Source organism: Bufo gargarizans, chromosome 1 (genome assembly GCF_014858855.1).
Source record: "Bufo gargarizans isolate SCDJY-AF-19 chromosome 1, ASM1485885v1, whole genome shotgun sequence".
Taxonomy (NCBI): domain Eukaryota; kingdom Metazoa; phylum Chordata; class Amphibia; order Anura; family Bufonidae; genus Bufo; species Bufo gargarizans.
Genome location: NC_058080.1, coordinates 542,937,931 through 542,962,087, shown reverse-complemented (window position 1 = coordinate 542,962,087; position 24,157 = coordinate 542,937,931). Strand labels below are relative to the sequence as shown.

General features: G+C 46.2%; 1 protein-coding gene across 1 annotated transcript in view; it reads right to left on the bottom strand.

Annotated features, from left to right (window-relative positions):
• LOC122928680 (thyroid adenoma-associated protein homolog) overlaps positions 1–24,157 on the bottom strand; it is a 99,353-nt gene that overhangs the window by 8,164 nt on the left and 67,032 nt on the right. The window contains exons 17-29 of the mRNA XM_044281774.1: positions 23,010–23,189; positions 21,697–21,842; positions 21,476–21,604; positions 20,566–20,670; positions 20,289–20,483; positions 20,043–20,193; positions 19,394–19,619; positions 18,700–18,927; positions 16,965–17,169; positions 16,328–16,525; positions 16,024–16,253; positions 369–554; positions 34–279 (exon numbers count right to left, since the gene is read on the bottom strand). Coding sequence (XP_044137709.1) covers positions 34–279; positions 369–554; positions 16,024–16,253; positions 16,328–16,525; positions 16,965–17,169; positions 18,700–18,927; positions 19,394–19,619; positions 20,043–20,193; positions 20,289–20,483; positions 20,566–20,670; positions 21,476–21,604; positions 21,697–21,842; positions 23,010–23,189 — 2,425 coding nt within the window. The remainder of the gene's footprint in view (positions 1–33; positions 280–368; positions 555–16,023; positions 16,254–16,327; positions 16,526–16,964; positions 17,170–18,699; positions 18,928–19,393; positions 19,620–20,042; positions 20,194–20,288; positions 20,484–20,565; positions 20,671–21,475; positions 21,605–21,696; positions 21,843–23,009; positions 23,190–24,157) is intronic.

Genomic DNA, 24,157 nt, shown 5'->3' with positions numbered 1-24,157 from the left:
TTGGTGATACCAAAGTAGTGTCCTTCAAATAACCTGTCATGAAGAGAGGACAGTGCAGCATGAAGATCATAAGAAGGTAGGCGAAATAAGAGAGAATGGAAGGTCTCCTCGCAGCTCCAGAAATTCTCTCTTAAAAGCTTCAAGAGGCCAAGAATGGCCCAGTCACTGTGCAAGGATCTCTCAGCTGTATCGTTCAGGGAAGAAACAGCAAATCTAGAAACAAGGTCCCGCACACCTCGGTCCTCATCTTGTAGTAGATCAACTCCACACAGTATAGCACTGAACAAAATAAATATATATTTTTTTTATTTTAAAACAATATAGCATAACAGAAAGATAAAGAGAAGACCTCCTGGGAGTTGTCTAACCTCACAGCCAGCTGTGTGAGACCAGGCGTAGTAGTTTGGAGTGCTTGTCTCACCAGGTCACCTCCAGCAATGTGCAAAGCCTCTGCTGCAGCTAGGCGCAGTTTCTCACACGAAATTGCTGGATCTGCACACGCAAGGAGAGCAGAGAACCAGCGGGTAGCAACGGACAGATCTTTCCAAAGGTCACTGTCAAGAAACAAAATTTATATCAGAGGACAAACCAGGAAGTGGGATTCGAGCATAGGAGGATAAAAGAAAACTGCAAATTGGGTACATTTTTAAAATATTGGGGGGAAAAACTGTCCAAGGAGGAATGGGAGCTAAAGTACTTGATGAAAATAAGTGATAAAATAAACTTTAGAGTGAAAAGTAGTTTATGGCACAACCCCTTTAACCACTTCAGCCCCGCTAGGTGAAACCCCCTTCATGACCAGAGCACTTTTTACACTTCGGCACTACACTCCTTTCACTGTTTATCACTCGATCGTCATGCAACTTACCACCCAAATGAATTTTACCTCCTTTTCTTCTCACTAATGGAGCTTTCATTTGGTGGTATTTTATTGCTGCTGACATTTTTACTTTTTTTGTTATTAATCAAAATGTAACTATTTTTTTGCAAAAAAATGACATTTTTCACTTTCAGCTGTAAAATTTTGCAAAAAAAACGACATCCATATATACATTTTTCGCCAAATTTATTGTTCTACATGTCTTTGATAAAAAAAAAAATGTTTTGGGTAAAAGTTATAGCATTTACAAACTATGGTACAAAAATGTGAATTTCCGCTTTTTGAAACAGCTCTGACTTTCTGAGCACCTGTCATGATTCCTGAGGTTCTACAATGCCCAGACAGTAGAAAAACCCCACAAATGACCCCATTTCGGAAAGTAGACACCCTAAGGTATTCGCTGATGGGCATAGTGAGTTCATAGAACTTTTTATTTTTTGTCACAAGTTAGCGGAAAATGATGATGATTTTAATTTTTTTCTTACAAAGTCTCATATTCCACTAACTTGCGACAAAAAATAAAAAATTCTAGGAACTCACCATGCCCCTCACAGAATACCTTGGGGTGTCTTCTTTCCAAAATGGGGTCACTTGTGGCGTAGTTATACTGCCCTGGCAATTTAGGGGCCCAAATGTGTGAGAAGAACTTTGCAATCAAAATGTGTAAAAAATGACCGGTGAAATCCAAAAGGTGCACTTTGGAATATGTGCCCCTTTGCCCACCTTGGCAGCAAAACAGTGTCACACATCTGGTATCGCCGTACTCAGGAGAAGTTGGGGAATGTGTTTTGGGGTGTCATTTTACATATACCCATGCTGGGTGAGAAAAATATCTTGGTCAAATGCCAACTTTGTATAAAAAAATGGGAAAAGTTGTCTTTTGCCAAGATATTTCTCTCATCCAGCATGGGTATATGTAAAATGACACCCCAAAACACATTCCCCAACTTCTCCTGAGTACGGCGATACCAGATGTGTCACACTTTTTTGCTGCCAAGGTGGGCAAAGGGGCACATATTCCAAAGTGCACCTTTCAGATTTTGCAGGCCATTTTTTACACATGTTGATTGCAAGGTACTTCTCACACATTTGGGCCCCTAAATTGCCAGGGCAGTATAACTACGCCACAAGTGACCCCATTTTGGAAAGAAGACACCCCAAGGTATTCCGTGAGGGGCATGGCAAGTTCCTAGAATTTTTTTTCTTCTCTTTTTTCCTTATAAAGTCTCATATTCCACTAACTTGCGACAAAAAATAAAAAATTCTAGGAACTCGCCATGCCCCTCACGGAATACCTTGGGGTGTCTTCTTTCCAAAATGGGGTCACTTGTGGCGTAGTTATACTGCCCTGGCAATTTAGGGGCCCATATGTGTGAGAAGTACTTTGCAATCAAAATCTGTAAAAAATGACCGGTGAAATCCGAAAGGTGCACTTTGGAATATGTGCCCCTTTGCCCACCTTGGCATCAAAAAAGGGTCACACATCTGGTATCGCCGTACTCAGGAGAAGTTGGGGAATGTGTTTTGGAGTGTCATTTTACATATACCCATGCTGGGTGAGAGAAATATCTTGGCAAAAGACAACTTTTCCCATTTTTTTATACAAAGTTGGCATTTGACCAAGATATTTATCTCACCCAGCATGGGTATATGTAAAATGACACCCCAAAACACATTCCCCAACTTCTCCTGAGTACGGCGATACCAGATGTGTCACACTTTTTTGCAGCCTAGATGCACAAAGGTGCCCAAATTCCTTTTAGGAGGGCATTTTTAGACATTTGGATCCCAGACTTCTTCTCACACTTTCGGGCCCCTAAAAAGCCAGGGCAGTATAAATACCCCACATGTGACCCCACTTTGGAAAGAAGACACCCCAAGGTATCCAATGAGGGGCCTGGCAAGTTCATAGAATATTTTTTTTTTTCGCATAAGTTAGCGGAAATTGATTTTTTTTTTGTTTTTTCTCACAAAGTCTCACTTTCCGCTAACTTAGGACAAAAATGTAAATCTTTCATGGACTCAATATGCCCCTCAGCAAATACCTTGGGGTGTCTTCTTTCCAAAATGGGGTCAGTTGTGGGGTGTTTGTACTGCCCTGGCATTTGAGGGTCTCCGCAATCATTACATGTATGGCCAGCATTAGGAGTTTCTGCTATTCTCCTTATATTGAGCATACAGGTAATGAGATTTTTTTTTCCGTTCAGCCTCTGGGCTGAAAGAAAAAAATGAACGGCACAGATTTCTTCATTCGCATCGATCAATGTGGATGAAAAAATCTCTGCCAAAAAAAAAAAATGGAGGGGAAAGGCGTCTGCCAGGACATAGGAGCTACATCCATACCCACTTAGCTCGTATGCCCTGGCAAACCAGATTTCTCCATTCACATCAATCGATGTGGATGAATAAATCATTGCCGGGATTTTTTATTTTTTTTTTATATATATATATATATATATATATATATATACAAAGTGTTTGCCAAAGCATAGGAACGCCGCCTCCTCCTCAGCTCGTATGCCTCGGCAAACATATCTGTTACTGCAGAGGAGAAAATCCCGTCTTGCAGCGCCGCATACACCGACTTGCGTGTAATCTGACAGCAGCGCAATGCTTCTGTCAGAATGCACATCGGTGCTGCAGCTAATCGATCGGTTGGTCCACCTGGAAGGTAAAAAGACAAAAAAAAAAAAAAAAGAAAAAACCAGGCCGCAACACAATAATTTTATTAACTTTGCAACAGAACATGTAACTTTAACTTTTTAACTGAACATTAACCTTTTTGCTTACTGGTGTTTTTTTTTTTTTTTTTCTTACCTTTATAGAACAAACCTCTCCTTCCCCATGGGTCAATGTGCAAAGCGCAAATCACCCAAAGATGTGGCGAAGTGCGTTATGCACTTTGTCCCATGTGAAAGGAGACGTTTGCAGCAGCAGTGAGTGAATGGGCCCTAATAGCCCTGTGTGCCTATCCTGGTGAGATGATCCCTATGCTAATAGTGTACCTGTGAGTGGTACTTCCGGAAACACTCTCCAAAGCATAGAGCAGGGTGGTCAGGACAGTCAGGACAGAAATAGCGGGTGTCACGCCTTATTCCACTCCTGCTACAGACACGACATCTTTTTCGGGGTGACGGTTGGGTTGAGGTACCAGGAACGACATTGGGGAAATGTCGCTCGTGTAGACGGCTAACTACACTGGTGGATGGGGCCACGGAACCTCCTGGGTACAGGAGGTTCTCGATGATCTCTTCCTGAAATTTGAGGAAGGATCCAGTTCTCCCAGCCTTACTGTAGAGAACAAAACTATTGTACAGAGCCAATTGAATTAAATATACAGACACCTTCTTATACCAGCGTCTGGTTCTGCGGGAAACTAAATACGGAGACAACATCTGGTCATTGGAGTCCACCCCTCCCATGTGGAGGTTATAGTCGTGGACTGAGAGGGGCTTTTCAATGACACGGGTTGCTCGCTCAATTTGTATTGTCGTGTCTGCGTGAATGGAGGAGAGCATGTAAACGTCACGCTTGTCTCTCCATTTCACCGCAAGCAGTTCTTCGTTACACAGTGCGGCCCTCTGCCCCCTTGCAAGACGGGTGGTAACGAGCCGTTGGGGGAAGCCCGCGCGACTAGTTCGCGCGGTACCACAGGCGCCAATCCGTTCTAGAAACAAATGCCTAAAGAGGGCCACACTTGTGTAAAAATTGTCCACATAAAGATGGTACCCCTTGCCGAATAAGGGTGACACCAAGTCCCAAACTGTCTTCCCACTGCTCCCCAGGTAGTCAGGGCAACCGACCGGCTCCAGGGTCTGATCTTTTCCCCCATAGATCCGAAATTTGTGGGTATAGCCTGTGTCCCTTTCACAGAGCTTATACAATTTGACCCCATACCAGGCGCGCTTGCTTGGGATGTATTGTTTGAAGCCAAGGCGCCCGGTAAAATGTATCAGGGACTCGTCTACGCAGATGTTTTGCTCTGGGGTATAAATATCTGCAAATTTCTGGTTGAAATGGTCTATGAGGGGCCGAATTTTGTGGAGCCGGTCAAAAGCAGGGTGGCCCCTGGGACGGGAGGCGGTGTTGTCACTAAAGTGCAGGAAACGCAGGATGGCCTCAAAACGTGCCCTGGACATAGCAGCAGAGAACATGGGCATGTGATGAATCGGGTTCGTGGACCAATATGACCGCAATTCATGCTTTTTTGTCAGGCCCATGTTGAGGAGGAGGCCCAGAAAAGTTTTAATTTCGGAAACTTGGACTGGTTTCCACCGGAAAGGCTGGGCATAAAAGCTTCCCGGGTTAGCGGTGATAAATTGTGTGGCATATCTGTTTGTTTCGGCCACAACTATGTCTAAAAGCTCCGCAGTCAAGAACAGCTCAAAAAATCCCAGGGCCGAACCGATCTGAGCTGTCTCAACCCGAACTCCAGACTGGGCAGTGAAAGGGAAAACTACGGGTGCGGCTGAAGTTGGGGACTGCCAATCAGGGTTTGCCAGCACCTCAGGGATTCTAGGGGCTCTACGGGCACGTCTTTGCGGTGGCTGCGACGGGGTCACTACTGCACGTGCCACCGTACCAGCTTCAACTGCCCTTCTGGTGCTCGCTACTTCACCAGGTTGTACAGCAGTGCTGGTACTAGGTCCAGGGAGGGCTGGGCTGCTGGTGTATGCCTCACCACGTAATCCGACAGCACCAGCCCCACTCTGCTGCTCTTGAAGCGGATCCTGCGCAACCTGTGGTCTAGCGACACGGGGCCGGGTACGCCTGGTGGTATCAGGGACCTCAGCCTCCTCGTCCGAACTTTGGGTCAGAGAGCCACTGCTTTCTACAGGTTCGTATTCTGACCCGCTGGATTCATCAGATGAGGGTTCCCACTCCTCATCCGACTGGGTCAGAAGCCTGTAGGCCTCTTCAGAAGAATACCCCCTGTTAGACATGTGGGCAACTAAATTTAGGGGTATTCCCTGAGACTACCCAAGAAAAAAAAAGCAAGCCTGTCTTACAAAGGGGAGGCTAGCGAAGTACCGGAGGCCGCTGCAGTTGATAAAAAATATCAAAACTGATTTTTTTATCGCCGCAGTGCGTGTAAAGTGATTGTGCAGTGAACCCCCCCAAAAAATTTTTTTGTCACTGCGGTGGGGCGGGTGTGGGCGAACGCACGTGTGGGCGACCGATCAGGCCTGATCGGGCAAACACTGCGTTTTGGGTGGAGGGCGAACTAAAGTGACACTAGTACTATTATAGATCTGACCGTGATCAGTTTTGATCACTTCCAGATACTATAAAAGTACAAATGCTGATTAGCGATACGCTAATCAGCGAATAACGGACTGCGGTGCGGTGGGCTGGGCGCTAACTGATCGCTAACTACCTAACCAAGGGGCCTAAACTATACCTAAAACCTAACGGTCAATACCAGTGAAAAAAAAAAGTGACAGTTTACACTGATCACTTTTTTCCTTTCACTAGTGATTGACAAAGGGGTGATCAAAGGGTTAATTGGGGTTCAGGGGGGTGATCTGGGGCTAAAGTGTGCTGTTTGGTGTACTCACTGTGAAGCCTGCTCCTCTGCTGGATCCAACCGACGAAAAGAACCAGCAGAGGAGCAGGCAGCCATATATCAGATCATATTTACTAATATGATCTGATATCTGGCCTTTGATTGGTTTTTTTAAAAATCGCCAGCCTGCCAGCCGCGATCATTGGCTGACAGGCTGGTGACCCGACCCCCCTCTACGAAATGCCGGCGCGAACTGCGCATGTGCGCAGCGCTGCCGCCTCCGGACCGCACATCTGCGTTAGGCGGTCCGGAGGCGGTTAAGGAGGTGTCTGAATGTGATAATGCTAAAATGGTGATAATTCTTTCTCTAACGCCGAGTTCCATTCGGTCTGAGAAATAAAATAAAATAAAAATATTTTAGAGATTTAACTATGGGCTTGGAGTGGACATGAGGGAAAAATGTTATCTGAACTTTCATTTGGAGGTCAGATAGCAACAAGATTTTGTGGGTTTCCATGTCTTTTTTTTTTATCAGATGTTATTAGGTTTTAAAACAAATAATACAGAAAGTACAAAACAATTGTGGTGCAACCACCATACCGTAAACCCCAACCCCATCGCCAAAATCACCCCCACCTCAATGCAGTCACTGATTGGTTCACTTCCACTACAGTAATCTATGGTCAACAATAGGGCAATAACCATATATGCAGCAAGGCCACTGAAGCCAACCCTGGCCTAGCAATCCAAGCATTACATTGTTTCTTGAGTTTCTTAAGACTGCCATAAAAATCATGTTTTTAGTTTTTAGCAGTGTACGTTAAGGCTACTTTCACACTGGCGTTTTGGCTTTCTGTTTGTGAGATCCGTTCAGGGCTCTCACAAGCGATCCAAAACGGATCAGTTTTGCCCTAATGCATTCTGAATGGAAAAGGACCCGCCCAGAATGCATCAGTCTGCCTCCTATCAGTCTCCATTCTGCTTTGGAGGCGGAAACCAAAACGCTGCTTGCAGCGTTTTTGGTGTCCGTCTGACGAAACTGAGCCAACGGATCCATCCTGACACACAATGTAAGTCAATGGGGACGAATCAGTTTTTACTGACAATACAAAACGGATCCGTCCCCCATTGACTTTTAATGGTGTTCAAGACGGATCCGTTTTGGCTATGTTAATGATAATACAAACGGATCCGTTCTGAACGGATGCATGAGGTTGTATTATCTGAACGGATGCGTTTTTGCAGATCCATGACTGATCCGCACCAAACGCGAGTGTTAAAGTAGCCTAACTCTGTCATATTAGGAGATGTGAACTGCAACCAATATTTGGCAATAAGTTTCTTAGTCAAGTAAAGAATCTTAGCTATAGCCAGTTTAGGCATATCAGTAGAAATGTCCATCACATGACCTAACAACCCAACCTTTGGCACTTTCGGCAACTAAACAGTATATACATCTTCTAAAAGGGCAAATATAGCAGACATAGGTCTTGTAATACTGAGCAAGACCACAGCATATGAACAGCGTCAGTTCTAAAACACATTTTGAAAAGCAGAATAGGAGTTCTGTATGCCCTATGTAATACAAATAATTGTGACCTGCGCTACATCACACCCAATGAAAGTGATGGACTACAGGCCAGAACATCTTCCCACTTTTTATTAGAAATAGGGCCCACATCAACCTCCCATTTATCCTTCAGACCTTGCAAAGGATTACTCAGGAAATCTGGATGGAAGAGCCCCATAAGAGAGTGAAAATAAAGTCTTAGATGTAGCCAGGACTACTCTGTCAAGGACCCGCATACCAAAAATAGACATAGTCAATTTGCGTCCCTGAGATTGGACAGACGTTCTGATTGGATCCGTTCTGTTAGCAACCTAAGATTAATAACCTCCATAATTCGTACCTCTCTCTCCCGTCTTTAAGACTTTTCTCGAGCTGCACTTACTCTCTGGAATACTCTGCCCCGGAATACTCTGCCCCGGAATACTAGGTCAATTCACAACTTCTCCACCCTCAAACGTGCCTTAAAAAATTGGATTTTTTGTACTCGCCGTAAAATCCTTTTCTCGTAGTAGGCATTGGGGGACACAGCACCATGGGTATATGTCCAACTACCACTAGGAGGCACTAGACACAAAAAGTGTTGGCTCCTCCCAGGTGGGCTATACCCTCTCCACAGGCACGAGGCTATTCAGTTTGTACCAAAAGCAGTAGGAGAGAGAAGAAAAGCAAGGAACCAACAACTCCCGTACCGGGAAAGATCAAGAGACCAGCCCGGAGAAGCGGAAGAAAAAACATAGGGAGGGATCTGTGTCCCCCAATGCCTACTACGAGAAAAGGATTTTACGGTGAGTACAAAAAATCCAATTTTCTCGTGCATGGCATTGGGGGACACAGCACCATGGGACGTCCCAAAGCAGTCCCTGAGGGAGGGAAAAGAAGAGACGCGCCACCGGTTGGGCATACAGGTGCAGGAGAACCATGTGACCCAACGGGAAAAAACACGAGATGGGCAAGAGGTTCCATAACAAGGAAGAAACCCCAGAAGAAGCAGGGAAGACTGCCAGCACCCCAGGACAAATGACTGGAAGAAAATCCCAAATGCAAGAAGGTGGCAAAAGGAAACAGAGCGCAGCCAAGGGCTGGAGAAAAAATTAGGACAGCACCGCGTGGTGAAACTACCCAACGCTCTACATTGTTCCAGACCCAAAAAACCTGTGGCCATCCCCTGAAAGGCCAGGGGAGAAAAGAAACAGGGAAGCACCGAAAACCAAACGAGTGGGGGAGCCATAGCAAGGCTCACATGTGAAGGGAGGGGACTCCCCTCACCGCAAGGCCAGGAAAGAAGCTAAGCGCCCCATGTAAAGGTGAAAACCCAAGGCTGCTAGAGGAAACCGCCAACCCTGGAGAAGGAGGGGGTTGTAGGTAAAAAACCAGGAAAAGAACGATAGCTCCTGCGTCCCCAAAAACAGGAGACGAGGCGCAAGCCTCCGAAAACAAGATATCACCGTGAAGCGTAAGACCAGAGGAAACACTGGGCATGTGAAGTAGCATGGAAAAAAGAAGCCAGATACAGGCCAGGCAACCTCGGCAGGACACACTGGACTGAGAGACATGGGAGTAGAAGGAGAGCACTCCAAAAAACCTAAAGAGGAAAGGTCCTACAACAGGAGGAGGTCCCTCCCGAAGGAGACCATACGGTGGAACTGCAAACCGCAGCACTAAACCACTCAATACCAGGTACTTGACGTGGGAGGCTGGAAAAAGAGACACAAATCCCAAGAGGACCTCAAATGAACAGGGACAGGGACTCCAGAAAGGAGTACCCAGTATGGGCTCACAAGGAACCAGAAGCTGAACCACCAGAAGACAACGCAAGCCAGAATATCCAGGAAAGGCGAAAAGAAACCACCATAGGGGAAGGGGCATTGGCCATGGACAACTAGCCGTACCAAGAATATTGACCAGCAAACCTTAAACATTGTCCCAGAGAGGGCAAGTACAGCAGCTCGGGATGTACCACAAAACGACAGACATCCATATGCATAAGGAATGCAGAAGTCGCCATGAAAAAACCGGGGTAGCCTACATAGAAATGTAGAAACCAGCTGCGACCGGCATACAGAAAACTTCCAGGGGGGAGAAAGCACCAGACAGGTGCAGACGACGGCAAGGTCCAAGAGGACTGCCCCTCCGCCATGTAGCACAACTAAGCAGAAAATACAAGGGAATACCGAAAACACCTGGACCCAAAAGGAACTACGGGGCCCTGTCCGATACCAGAGCAATCAGCTGAAAATTCAGACAGGTGTGTGTGGCGCTCAGAGGTCCTGTCCTTGACCCATCAGGGAGGACGTCCAGCAATGATAAAAGCCGTGGACCCAGAAGGATTCCGTGTGGCGGACATCCAGCGATGACAGAAAACCGCAGCCGCGGCCGATGCCACCAGCTACGTGTCCAAACAAGGTAGAAGATCCAGTGGAGATCCTTGTACTTCACCAGGAATGGGCCGCTCAGCAATTAGGAAACAACGCGAGTACTCCCCTATAACATGGGGTAACGCGGAGCACAGCATACCGTAGTACCGTAAAGAGAAGGCAAGAGCAACTACAGCACGAAGGCCAACAACCACCTGGCCACGGAGTAGGGAGCGTGGTTGAATGAGGACCACCCGCCGGATCAGACAGATCAGTCATATACTGGAGCTACCAGAAGTAGCAGTAGACCGACAAGGTGGGGGTTGGGCTGGCCCACACCTGCCAGACATGGAAACCATGCACACGCTGAACGAAGGGGGCCTGGTGCAGACAGTGCCTTGAGAGGTAGAAGGAGACCAATGAGCGCGACAGTAAAGGAGTGGCAGATGTATGGAAGAACCAAATGGATGGAACCAACATCCGCAGCACAGATTAGAACCCGTGGGCAGAAAACACCCAGTGATACAGAAACTGTCTGAGCTACAGACCGCACCACAGGGCCCAGCGCTTGGGGTACTACAAACACACGCCTAAAATATGGGCAAAGTGGCTGCATGTTGCCAACTAAGGAGAGTGGAAACATAGCCACAGCATCTGGGAATGAGACAGCATACGGAGGGTACAGGTACACAACCTGTAAAGTAGAAATATGGCTGTGTTAGAGGAACTACATTTAAGATCGAAGCAATGTGGCCGCATGGTGCACCCTAGACCCAGAGAGGTGCAACAGCAACCGCGTTAACAATGGAACCCAGTAGGGCCGCACGGTACCACAAAGAACAAGACAGGTGCACACCACAATCAGGTAGGTGCAATGGCAACAGAAACAGGGCCGCATAGCACACCCTAGAAGCCAGACAGGTTGAACGGCTGCAGCATCGGAGACGGTTCAGGGACTCTACCCATGAAGGGAGTAAGATGGCCGTTTGGTGCACACTATGATGAGGTAGGTGCAATGGCCACGGCAATAGGAGGAGGCCTCAATATCTCGTCCTGTAAGGAGAGAAAATGCCACATGGAACACCATAAAGCCGGACAGGAGGAACGGCTACCGCATCCGGAGATGGCTCAGGTACTCCACCTGTTAAGGGATCAAGGCGGCAGGGAACAGACAGGTAACTGAACCGGACAGGGGCAATTCTACGGCAATTGAAAGTGGCCTCTATATTCCGCCCGTAGGGAGAAATGTTGCCGCATGGAACACAACAGAGCCCGCCAGAGGTATCGGCTACAGCACCGGTGATGGCGTAGGTACTCCACCTGTGAAGGAAGCAAATTGGCTGGGAACAGACAGGCGCAATTGCAGCGGCAATTAAAGGCAGCCTGTATATCTCGCCAGGAAGGGAGAAATAGTGTCGCATGGAACACCATAGCGCCAAGCCAGAGGAATCGGCTACAGCATCAGGAGATGGTGTAGGTACTCCACCTATGACAGGAGCAAAGTGGCTGGGAACAGACAGGTGCAATTGCAACGGCAATTGAAGCGGCCTGTATATCTCACCCGGAAGGGAGAAATAGTGCTGTATGGAACACCATAGAGCCAGCCAGGAGTAATGGCTCCTGTAGGTACACTACCTAAGAAAAGGGGCAAGGCGGCTGTACAATTGCTCTGAACTCACCAACCTACAGGAGGCGATAGCCGAGCTAACCGCTTGCCCAGAACAGGAACTCCCTGTAATGAGGTAGAGTGGCGAACACCAACACCAGGATGGGAACCCCACGGAAACACTCTCAAATGTGTAGAGGATAACCCCTGGTATAGGGGAACCAGGAAGGCTTGTCAGGGACAGCCTATGGCAGTGGTGCAGGAACCCCCCTGTTAAGGAGAAGGCGTACGTATCAGACACCGGGTAGGTGACTCAGTATGCTAAACACGGGGACGGCTGCCTTACCTGTGCGGTTGAATACCTGTGCGGTCAGGGGAGCACCATCCGAAAATCCACTAGAGGGGATACCAACCCTGTTTAGGTAGGAGAGGTTCCTCCGTGCACGTAGTCTTGACCTCCCAGAGGGCTTCTATATGGAGGAAGACCGCCTGATGCTCTGTTCCGAGGGAATCGGTGCAGAGGTGTCCCCAGAGGCAACGGATGGGGTGACAGGAAGGATTCGTCACCAGCCTCAGGCCTGTCCTGGGGGGGATCCGAGGATGCCGAGGAGGGGTGGGACCCCGTTGAGACCACCCGAGGGTGTACTGTGAGCTACCCCTCGCCGAACCCGGGTGCAGGTACCCCTAACTGAGCATGCCCCATCTGCAGGGAGGACCCTGGGAGGGCAGAGGTGGCCGCAATTTGGGTTGGTAGCGTTCCAGCGACACTGCCAGGGAGAGTCGGCCAAGGTTCCCATGGCATTGACACGGAGGGACCCATTCATGGGGAACCTACACAAAAAGATTGTTCAGGGAAAACAATGGGATCTGGGAAGAGGTACTGCACACCAGCAGGGACAGGATGACCACATGGCAGCCATTGTAGACAGCGGACGCACGTGAAAACACGTGGCGACCGAGGAGCTGTTGGGAGAAGAGATGCTCAAAAAGCAGCCAGCAGAGGCTGTCTATCCTGACCCGGACGCAGTGTTCCCCCAAAGAGGTGCAGCAGCAGCTGTTCCCCAAAAAAGAGGTGGTCAGTAGGGCTGCAGGGGACATGAAGCAAACGAGGGGTTAACCACCCCCTCCAACAGAAAAAACATGTTAGCCCAGGAAAGGGTGAGGAGATAGCTCCTCCCGAGGGCCGGGCGGGGCTCAGAAAAGCCCGGGAAGCAAGGGGGAGGGGCCGGGAAGATTGCGGCCTAGCAGGCCCAAAAGCCGGGGCCTCGATTTATGAGGTGGCCGGGAATGGAGCAAGGGGGGCGGGGCGAACCGCGGCCGACAGAGGGCCCACCGAGCCATAAAAATAGGTGAGTAGGGTAGGGGGGGAGAAGCGACACCTGGGGATAGGCAGATCAGGGCAAACAGAGCACCTGGGAGCCGGGGACAGGCCATAGAAGATGAGGCCTAGTCCCGGCAGAAGCCGGGGACTAAAGTAGCGGGGAAGCCAGGGAGAGACTGTGGCCAGGGAGGAGAGAAAAGACCAACCGAGGGGGAAAAGAAGGGAGGAAAAAAATGAATATAACCCCCCCAGGAGGGGGAGGGGGAGGGGGTTGGCTAGGAGGAACGAAGAGGCTCCCCAGGACCCCCAGGTAAGGTGGATCCCATCCCCCTGGCCACAGAAGGGAACCTAACCCTGGGGCAGGGACACAGGGACAGGGGAGTATACTCACCATCCGATATACTCACCATCCGATGTCTTCGGGCGCAGCACGGTCACCCCTTCGGCAGACTCAACACGGGAACCGTGGGAATGCCGGCAAGCCACTGCGGATGCAGTCCGTGGGGACTGGGTGACCGGCGATGGTACCGAAGTACGCGCCCGCAGGGGGGGCAACTAAAGTGGAACACGATGGAGCCCCAGCCTGCAGCAGGTATAACGGTGGAAAAAAACCGACCTGCGGAAGAGAGAAAAAAAGAATAAAAATAAACAGCAGAACCTGCAAAAAAGCAGGACAGGTCTGCCTCCTACGGACACAAGACTAAAACTGAATAGCCTCGTGCCTGTGGAGAGGGTATAGCCCACCTGGGAGGAGCCAACACTTTTTGTGTCTAGTGCCTCCTAGTGGTAGTTGGACATATACCCATGGTGCTGTGTCCCCCAATGCCATGCACGAGAAACACATTTTTTCAGCAGGCTTATCAAGCTACCTAAACTGACTATTGCCCGACTAAACCTCTCCCCCACCAACTCCTCTGGCCTAAACTCGATCCTCTAGTAGTCCCAAACCTGAAGCAGACCGGCACCACTCCTGTCAGTTCAATAATGGCTCAAATCCTACTTATCACAATCAACTACCTTATGTGTCAGCTCCAATTCCTCAAAGATTGTAAGCTCTTGCGAGCAGGGCCCTGACTCCTAGTGTTTCAGTTGCATATTAGCCAGTTAGTTTTGTTTCGTACATGAACCCTATGAATTTGTAAAGCGCTGCGGAATATGGTGGCGCTATATAAATACATTTTATTATTATTATTTGGATCGCGTGTCGCAGTTACTAATAAAAGATGGAATGTGCCAATCCAAATTTGCAAGGTTTGGAAGCATTTAAACATAGTTTTATCGTACAACTGGTGGACATATTTAATCCCCTTTCGTTCCCATATATCAAAACCATCCAGTAGAAACAACTCTCCTAAATAGGGATTATGCCAAAGTGGAGTATATTTTATACAGCCTCCGAGCTCCAAGAGATCTTTAAATTTCCACCAGATCCTATGCAATAGAGACGAAGTGGGCATAGATGGTGTTATCAGTTTAAATCTATGGGTATGCAAGGACCCCACCAAATCATCAGTATTTAGAATGTGCCTCAGTATCCACTGCCTAGAGTCTCGGTCAGCAGTTAAGCCCCATCCTTGTAGATGTTGCAGCTGTGAAGCCAAAAAATAAGTCCAAGCATAAGGCAGTGCCACCACTCCCTTTTCTGTGGCCAGTTGTAATTTGCACAGTTTGATTCTAGAGGTGCACTTTCACCAAAAAAGATCTCGGAAAATATTTTCTATACATCTAAACAGGTATGAAGGAAGCAAGAGGGGGTCATTGTGCAAAACGTATAGTAATTGCGTCATCCAAATCATTTCAATTAAATTAGCACCTTCCATCAAAGGAAGTTTGACCCAGGCATCCAATTTAGACCACATTCGATAGAACAGAGGTATAAGATTCAATTGAACATAGTAGCTCAGATACCCAAATATTTAAGCTTATCCACCAATGGTATCACCATAGTAGCAGGGAGTATGAGATTATCATCCGCTGGCCGTAATGGCATCAACACTGATTCTGCCCAGTTGATGGTAAGGCCTGAGTACTTACCAAATCCATCTATGATACCCATTATTGTAGGAAGTGAGCGATGAAGATCATTCACAAATAGCAAAATATCATCTGCATAAAGTGAGACCCGTTCCTCTGTAACACCATATTTAAACCCTGCTATATCTGTAGATGACGGTAGTAGGGCTGCTGAGGGCCCTATTGTCAAGGCAGGTAACAATGGAGAGAGAGGACAACCTTGGCGGGTACCTCTCCCCAACGATAATGGGGCGACAAGGCATTGTTCACCATGATTCTAGCTATGGGGGCAACATATAAAAGTTTTACCCATTTAATAAAAGAGGAGCTGTCACAGGTACTCCCACTCGAAATTATCAAACGCATGGGTTTCCATGTCTATTATTTGGATGATTGTATACATCCACAGGACACGCGGGAATTCAACCATCTTAAGGAGGAGGCTCTACCAACGTATGAAAGCAGTAGATTTCTCCAACATTTGTTACAGTGGCCTCCAAGGATGAAAGATAAGGAGTGATGTTCGCCCTGTATAAGTGTGATGGTGATTTTGTGATCTGTATTCCTAGATACTGGGAGGCCCAACCTGGTTTAGCCAGACCTTGTAGAAGTAGCCCAGTTGATAATATACCAAGATAAACACTAAAGGGCAGTACATTTTACCGTAAGTCCTAAAAATAAAAAATATATTCACATTCTTTCCATACTTTTGATCATTACAAATTCTCGTCTACAGGAAAAGCCAATGACATCAGCCTAAAACTTTCAATTACCTATGTACTAGCAGCAAGCTTAGAGTACAAAGGACATGGCCGCGGACTTGTGGTCCTCCTTTTCTTGATTCCAGTAGATACAGGAGGCTGTGTGCACACTGAATGGTCTTAGTGAAGGAAAGATGACGAACTGCCAGAGATGGACAAATTCTGTGCAGGTGAACAAAACCTTCTAAAAGCAGCCTGAGACTCCTAGAGGAATCCATGGTCAGCTGTTTACACAACATATCCTGAAAGAGAAAATGAAAATGATTAAATACTGAAGTGATCCATCCTGAAGTGATTTTATTTTATTTGGGCATACCTGCAATATGTCTTTTAGAAACTGTCCAAATGGAACAGGGACATCTCCAATCTGCTTCTCAATTAGCCATCTAAGTACATTTGTATCTCCAGCCTGAAGGAGCTGTGACACTAGTTTACAACTGGAGTGTCCAAAGGAACTGATGGCCTCATTGCAGATATACTGGACCCGTGCCTTATGAAAAGCATCAGCTCCCACCTGTAAGAGATAAATAGACATTCAAAGAGTATTCTGGCAAATAGAAGTTACTCCTTGTCTACTGGATCTGGTAGACTGGTGGGGCTCTGAGTGCTAGGAATGTGACCAGGAGCAGTTGAATGGAGTGGTGGTTGAGAATTTATACTTCTGCTCCGTTTTCATTGTCTGTGGCACAGACTAAGATAGCCTAGTGCAGAGATCAGCAATCTCCTGCACTCCAAGCTGTTCTGAAATTACAAGTCATTATTTCACTTCTATGATAGTTACAACAACAGCCAACTAAGTGTGCACGGCAGCTGGAGTGCAGAATGTTGCTGAACCCTGGTCTAGCAGATAATTTGCAATTACCAGAATACCCTTTAAAGCTGACTGAGCAAAATCTGGGAATCATAGACTTCCATCATTATTTTGTTGACAACTGCTCAACAGATGCTCTCACCTGAGATAGATGTTCCTCTACACTCATCTCCCTACAGAGTGTCTCGTGTACTTGACTTACAAAGTCCTCTCCACAACTGGGCAGTAACAGGCAAACAACTTCCAAAAATGCATTTCTAACCAGAAAGCATGTTTGTACTGGTGACAGCAGCCAAAGAAATGGGAGAAGCTGCTTTGCTGCTTCCTGTCTGACATCTTCTGAAATACTGAATAGAAAACACAGAAATATAAATTAAAGGGGTTATCCGACTCTTGGTAACTGATGACCTATCCTCTAGATGGGTCACAAGCATCTGATCCCGCCGATCAGCTCTTTGAGAAAGACCCGGCTCTCCTGTGAGCGCTGTGGCCTTCTTGAAGTTTACCCTTGGCTAGTGACGTCATGACTAGTGTTGAGCGAACTTGTGTTTTCAAGTTCGGTGTACAAGGTTTGGGTTATCTAAGAATTCCATTATGGATTCTGCTACCACGGATCATAACCTATGGTCCATAGTAGTGGAACCCATAACAGAATTCTTAAATAACCAGAACATTGTACGCCGAACTTGAAAACACAAGTTCGCACATCCCTAGTCATGACCATTGGTCATGTGGCTTAGGCACAGCTCATCTCTATTCAAGTGAATGGGGCTGAGCTGTGCCTAGGCCACCTGACCAATAGTCTAGAAGTCACTGGCCTAGAGTAAGCTGAGAGAAGGCCGTGGCACTTCTGCTGGGGCCTTCTCAAACAGCTGATCGGCGGTGGTTCAGGGTGTTGGACCACCATCAATCAGATGCTGATGATCTATCCAGAAGATACGTCCTCAGTTACAAGTCGGATTGAACCTTTAAGAAAAATACAGTGGAGGTATCGCTTCACATAGTTTGAGCAATATGCAATCATATTTGCAAAAAACATCCATACCCTAAGAACTGAAGGTGATTCCAGGGAGTAAAACTCCACATACTTGCATGAGTTTACAGTAGCAGGCATGTGCAGTACTCTGGTAGACTCACGTGTGGCTGATCTGTTGGTGAATTTCTGTGAAAATTTGTTCCATTCATTTGAATGGGGTTATTTTGGTCCATGAATTTCTGCAAGGCTCATTCAAACAAATGGGACAGTTGCAGAAGTTTCAGCAAGAAATCTGCCCCGTGTGATTTTACCTTTATACTTGCAATAGCACCTGCTGTGTTTTGTGGACACACATGATATCAATGGGCTCGGTGATGATACTGCTGTCAACAATATCCATGAATGGGTAACAATTTACCCTGAGTTCTCGATAATGCCAGACTTGCATGCCTTTCGGATTGCCCAGCCGACTCACTGGAACAGAATTAGCATAAAACAAAACAAAAAATTTCCTTTTTAATTCGATTTTTATCAAAACTTATTATCTTTAGGACACATGTCTCCATTGTGGTTAATGGTTTGGATGATAAAAAGTTTAATCACAATTTATTGATGGCCTATCCTATCAGTTTGGTTGGGGTTGAAATCCCAGCACGCAACAATCAGCTAATCGAAGGGGCCTCTGAATAGAGCTTTGCCGTCACTGTTTACCAGATACAGCTCAGTAAGTTATGAAGCAAATGTGCCTGGTATTGCAGCTCTGCCCTATTGACTTGAATGGGACTGAGAAGCAATGAGCTGCAATACCAGGCATTTATAGTAACTGTAGCGTAAAACTGCTTTAATATAGGAAAGCTATAAAATGTAAGAACATATACAACTTGGACTTGTACATTCTCACCAGTTTTCCTTCAACGCTAGTGACAGCAGAGCATGAATCTGCTGCAGTCGTCCATGTAAGGCATTGTGGGATACTCCATCCTTGGTATGAGGAAGGTCTTTTATCAGTTGAACAATTAGTGCCTGATAGTCCATCACCTGGACAACAGGCACAAGAGCATGGGCAGCCATGACACGCACAGCATAAATGGGGTTTTCTCTCAGGTACAGCAGAGGCTTCATAAAACATCTGCATAAACATAATAGAAAAGAAAGTTCAGCTCATCAAATGCATTCCATGATCCTGCTGCGTATTAGAAGTTATTTAGCTTGGAGTAACGTCACCTCAGCCTTAGGAACTTTGTGTAAGCTTGAAAAAATAATTCCAGCACTTGAAATAAGGATTATGTCCATTTTTTATCAATGGACTATGCCAGGCCAACTGGCCAACTCCCACCATGCCCTGCTGATATCTGTAGGTAGTCTAGGCATGCTGGGAGTTGTAGTTTAGCCGCAGCTGGGGAGTTTCAGGTTGGCCGTCCCGGGACTATGCCACGTTTTATATAGTTTACTAATAAATACCTTGTTTTATGGACATATTCCTTATTGCAAGTGCTGCAGGTTTTTAAAGATTACCTACAAAGATTTTACTTAATAACATATTGTAGTAGGCCTAGCAATGATCACCAAGAAACACCTTTCCAAAGGCCCATCACCTGGCTTCACTGTCTCCCCCAGGCTGTAGCTTGGCAAGCAGTGTAAGGATAGGATGCAGACTGGGATGCAGTATTTCTTTTGTCTTTGTAGCCTTCTGCAGTTCCTCCAGCAATACATCACTCAATCCTGGATATCTCCGCAGAAGAGCTCCAGCATGCAGTGTGCTCGGTACAGAACAATCCACATCACTACGGGACAGTCCCAGCATTCCAACAGTGAGGGCAGCTGGGTAAAATGGAAGAGATAGATATACTCATTTAGTTACTGAGAACTTATTCTCAGGATAGGTCATCAGTATCAGATAGGTTGAAGGTCCAACACTCAGCACCACCACCAATCAGCTGTTTCTGCCAGGTGCTGGAAACTATATAGTGGTCAGAAGGTTTTATTCACTGTGAAGTTTCCAGAGCAGCCATACTGAGGCTCAGCTTTCTTTCACTTGAACGAGAGCTGAGCTGAAGTGGGTACAGAATCTTATGCTTCTTGTTCCGTCTACTGTATAGTTTCTGGTGCTGGCAGGTGCCAGACCCTCACCAATCTGATAGTGATGACCTCTCTTGAGGACAGGCCATCAAAATCAAGTACCAGAAAACCCCTTTAATAATTCACAGTTAATATCGGGTAAGGCTTTGGTGAACCACAACTTACTGAACAGCTGTAGACCTGCATTGCGCATAGCCCAGCAGGGAGAGCACAGACTGTGGACTGACAAGGACATCATAGGAACTGCATGACAGAGCAGTGTAGAGCGAAGGCTAGCAGATCGGAGCATGGTCTGTAGGGCATGAACTGCAGATACCTGGAAAAAAAAAAATATTGAAAAAGTCATGGATGTGTCCTACCTTCACAAAATGAACATATGTACTACTCTTTAGTTGACTCCAGGCTTAGTACCTGTGGAAGGTCTCGTGTCTGGTCCCAGTTAGAGGGCAAGGGCTCTTTAGCTAACGTGAGTAAAGACAGAACACAGGTTTCAAGAAGTGGATGCTGTGGTCCCTCTGCAGATAGGATGCCCTGCAGGAGAACTGGAAAGCCTGCAGCTCTGCGGGTAACAGAGAGAGAATTCTGAGACTTTGCCAGTAACAAGGCCTGCAAAACATAATGCACGTTAAGAGGTAACAGAGAAAAGGCAGGAAAGCCTGATTTATATGGTATATAGTGTATACCACACCTGCTCCATCATTCTTCTTGGCATCTCTCTAAACTTTTGATCCTCATGGTGAAGTAATGCAGAACAAAGCCTGGTAAATCCTGTGCTGCATCCGTCTACAGCCCCCTGCAGGCAAAAAAAGGAACATACAGCCTTGAAAATCCAACACAGGACTGTCTTTTTAAAGAGATCTTGTAAAGACATAGATATTTAACCATTTCCAGTGAGGCGGGTAAACTACTACTATGTGATAATGTAAAAGATTTTATCATCGCACTCTTATTACTACACAGGGCTGGCCATTCAATATGGTTTGTGTAATTATTTTTTTCAGGCTTTTGGAAAAATCGACTGCGTCTCCATACAAGTTTAACCATATAATTCTACAAATAGTGTCATGATACAGAAGAATGGAAAATTTTGCATACACCTCTGCACATGTTAAAATCATTTCATATATTTTTTTTATCTGAATGGAACAGCCTAAAACAGTCCATTACTCAGGTTTAGCTGCTCCTCCTCAGTTCACATGCAGAGGATTTGCTGCAGATTCCCAGTGCTGATTCAGGACTGCAAATCTACAGTAATTTACAGCACAAGTAAAAGGGGCTTTTAAAAAATATCAAATCTGCAAGAAAATAAGAGTATGCAGCAGATGTCCACAGCATACTCATGCTTGTGCAGAAAAACTGTGGATTTTCACAGAGGATTTCAATTTTTTGCAATGCATCAGGGTGAAATCAATACCAAAATCTACATGTGACCCAAGAAGATTTTGCCACAGATTTGTTGGGGATTTGCAGCCAAGTATGTGAGAACTTGGCCTAAAAGATGGAGATTGCATTATACTTATGACCCAGCTAGTTGACAAGTCATAGAAGTTGACATGTTGTGCAACAACCCATTTAAGCCATTCGTCCATGAAACTTACCCAGTGACGACATCTCATGAATATATCGTGATAGGTTGCCATAGAAGCCTCTACTGTGGCGTCAGAAAGTATTGGTGTAGGAGCAGTAATCAACTTCTCTACAAGTGGCCCAAGAAACATTCCAATTTCCTGGCAGGGTTAGACGGACAAGCAAGTTAATAAAATAAGTTGACATTGCCATTCATGCCAAGCAGACTATTAGTAGGTTCTTGGAGTCTCACCTTTAAGGAGACCCAGCAACAAGTCATGATGAGGCTGTGCTCTTCTGAAATGAGAAGGTCTTCCTGGATTTCATCTAGGCCTCTACCATGTGCAATCAAAGCACCAACAGCCTTGCCCATATCCTGAAAAGATGGCGCAGCTACCTCTGTGTGAGGTACGAGACAGAGACAAATACATGATGTGACGGTTAAGCATCAGGAGAGGTAGGCAGGGTCAGACGGGTCCAAATTGACAGAAGGAAGGACAACACAAGTAGGTGGGGGGTCAGCAATACCATAGTGCAAAATACCGTCCTAGCAGAACTAAATACCACAGTGCAGCACAATATACTGCCCCAAATGCTGGTCCTCCGTGGTGGATATCAATATCTGCTATCTGTCCTTCTCGGCTTCTACTTGTCTCTGATTAAGATATGGAGCAGGGGGCTTAGGAGGCGAGATGCGGGCACAACAGTTGAATTCAGGAGGGCATGTGCCATCACTGGCCAGGGACATGAGTACCTGGTTCTCACAACGTTAATTACCGCTGACAGCTGCCAGGAGGGCTTTGACCCACCAGGAGATTTCAGTATAAGGTCTATAGACAGTCCGCCCCGGAGGTAGGCAAAGGGGGTTTACAACAGATAGACAGTGACACAGCGAAGTCCACTCAGGGCTTATCTGTGATTTATTTTTCAGTCCAGAACAGAAACCTGCTTGTCTGAGCACTAACTACACAAGGCACCTTCCTTCCTCAAAATGAGTTTTTACTCACAGGCACCATGCAATGTCCGAGCTCAGTAATGAGTCCTCCAACACAGAATCTGCACCTCTTGTGCACATGCTGCAGGTGCAGCCAACTGTTCAGCAGACTAATCCTAAAGGCAGAGATGGACCGAGGATTGGGAACCCCTTTTCTCTGGCTTCCTAAGACATATGACAAGATTCTGGGGGAAATGTACCTTCCCTCAATAAATGTACTTGTCACGGTCTCACAATGATGACTTGCTGAAAGTCTAACCAAATGTGGTAGTGAGCAATGATTGCATAATTTAGTTGTTTTCCATTGCAGTGATCACCATAAAGTCTGCTGCGTGCATGATATGCTATAGAATTGTGAATAACCCTGTAAGAACACAGCTTCCTCATCCGTACTTGTGGTTTCGCTGGTATTTCATCACTTAAATGAAGGAGGTTGAGCTGTAAAATTACACACAACCTGTGCACGGTGTGGCGGTGTGAAAGCAGCAATGCTATTTGAATCCTATACAACCCCTTTAATAAAAAGAAATAATTCTAGAAAACCTGTGAGTATAACGTTATTAGCACCTTACCTGAAGGCTCTGCCCTCCATGATTTGTGCAGCGTGCTCAGGATGAAAGATGCTATTTCTTGCAACAAGCTAACAAGATTTTGTAAGAGGTAACGCCAGCAGGTGGAATCATGAGCTTGTAAGATGGCTTGTGAGAAGGAAGAGACATCCAACAGGCATAACCGCAGAGCAGAGAGCACCCCTAAGTGGTGACAACAGGGATGACAACATGTAAATGGAGTCTATATGACCAGCAAGTAATATGTTCTCCAGCTGTACAATGCTTTATCTAGTCAACCAAAAAGAATATATGGATCCCCACTGAGTCGTATAAAATAATATACCAACGCAAAATATAATGAAACCATACACAATTTTATTTTAATTATCACAAAAATAAATATCACAAAAACACAAAATTAAAAACACAATTAAAAAAGACACTAGGGCTGGTGGTGCATGATTGGTGGGTCAGAAAATAAAGTGCCAGTGCAAAGTGATATCAGCAACAAAAGTAAATAGAAAAATCCATGTCTTCATCAACAATGATGTAGTCACTGATCTGATCATTAAAGGGGTTCTCTACTTTGTTTAAACTGAAGATCTATCCTCTGGATAGATCATCAGCATCTTATCGGTGGGGGTTCGACACCCGGGACCCCCGCCGATCAGCTGTTTGAGAAGGCAGCGGCGCTCCAGCAGTGCTGTTGCCTTCTCACTGTTTACCTCAGGCCGAGTGACGCCACGACTGCCGCTGCCTTCTCAAACAGCTGATCGGCGGGGGTCCCAGGTGTCGGACCCCACCGGTCAGATGCTGATGATCTATCCAGAGGATAGATCATCAGTTTAAACTAAGTGCAGAACCCCTTTAAGCATTAATGCTTTATCTAGAACAGGAAAAACTTACTGGAAATTATCTATTATTACACAGATTTGATTAAAGAGGACCTTTCACCACTCCTGACATGCCTGTTTTAATAGCTTCATGCATCCCCCATGTAATAACAATCATGGAGCATCTATTCTTATGGCTCTATGTTGTGCCATTCCTTTATTATTTCTACTAGAAGTTATGAGTGAATTGCTAGCAGTCTGCAGTAAGGGTACAGAGGGGCGGTAACCAGTTGGGGGGAGTGTACCTGCACAGTCTGAAAATGGCAGCACTGATTG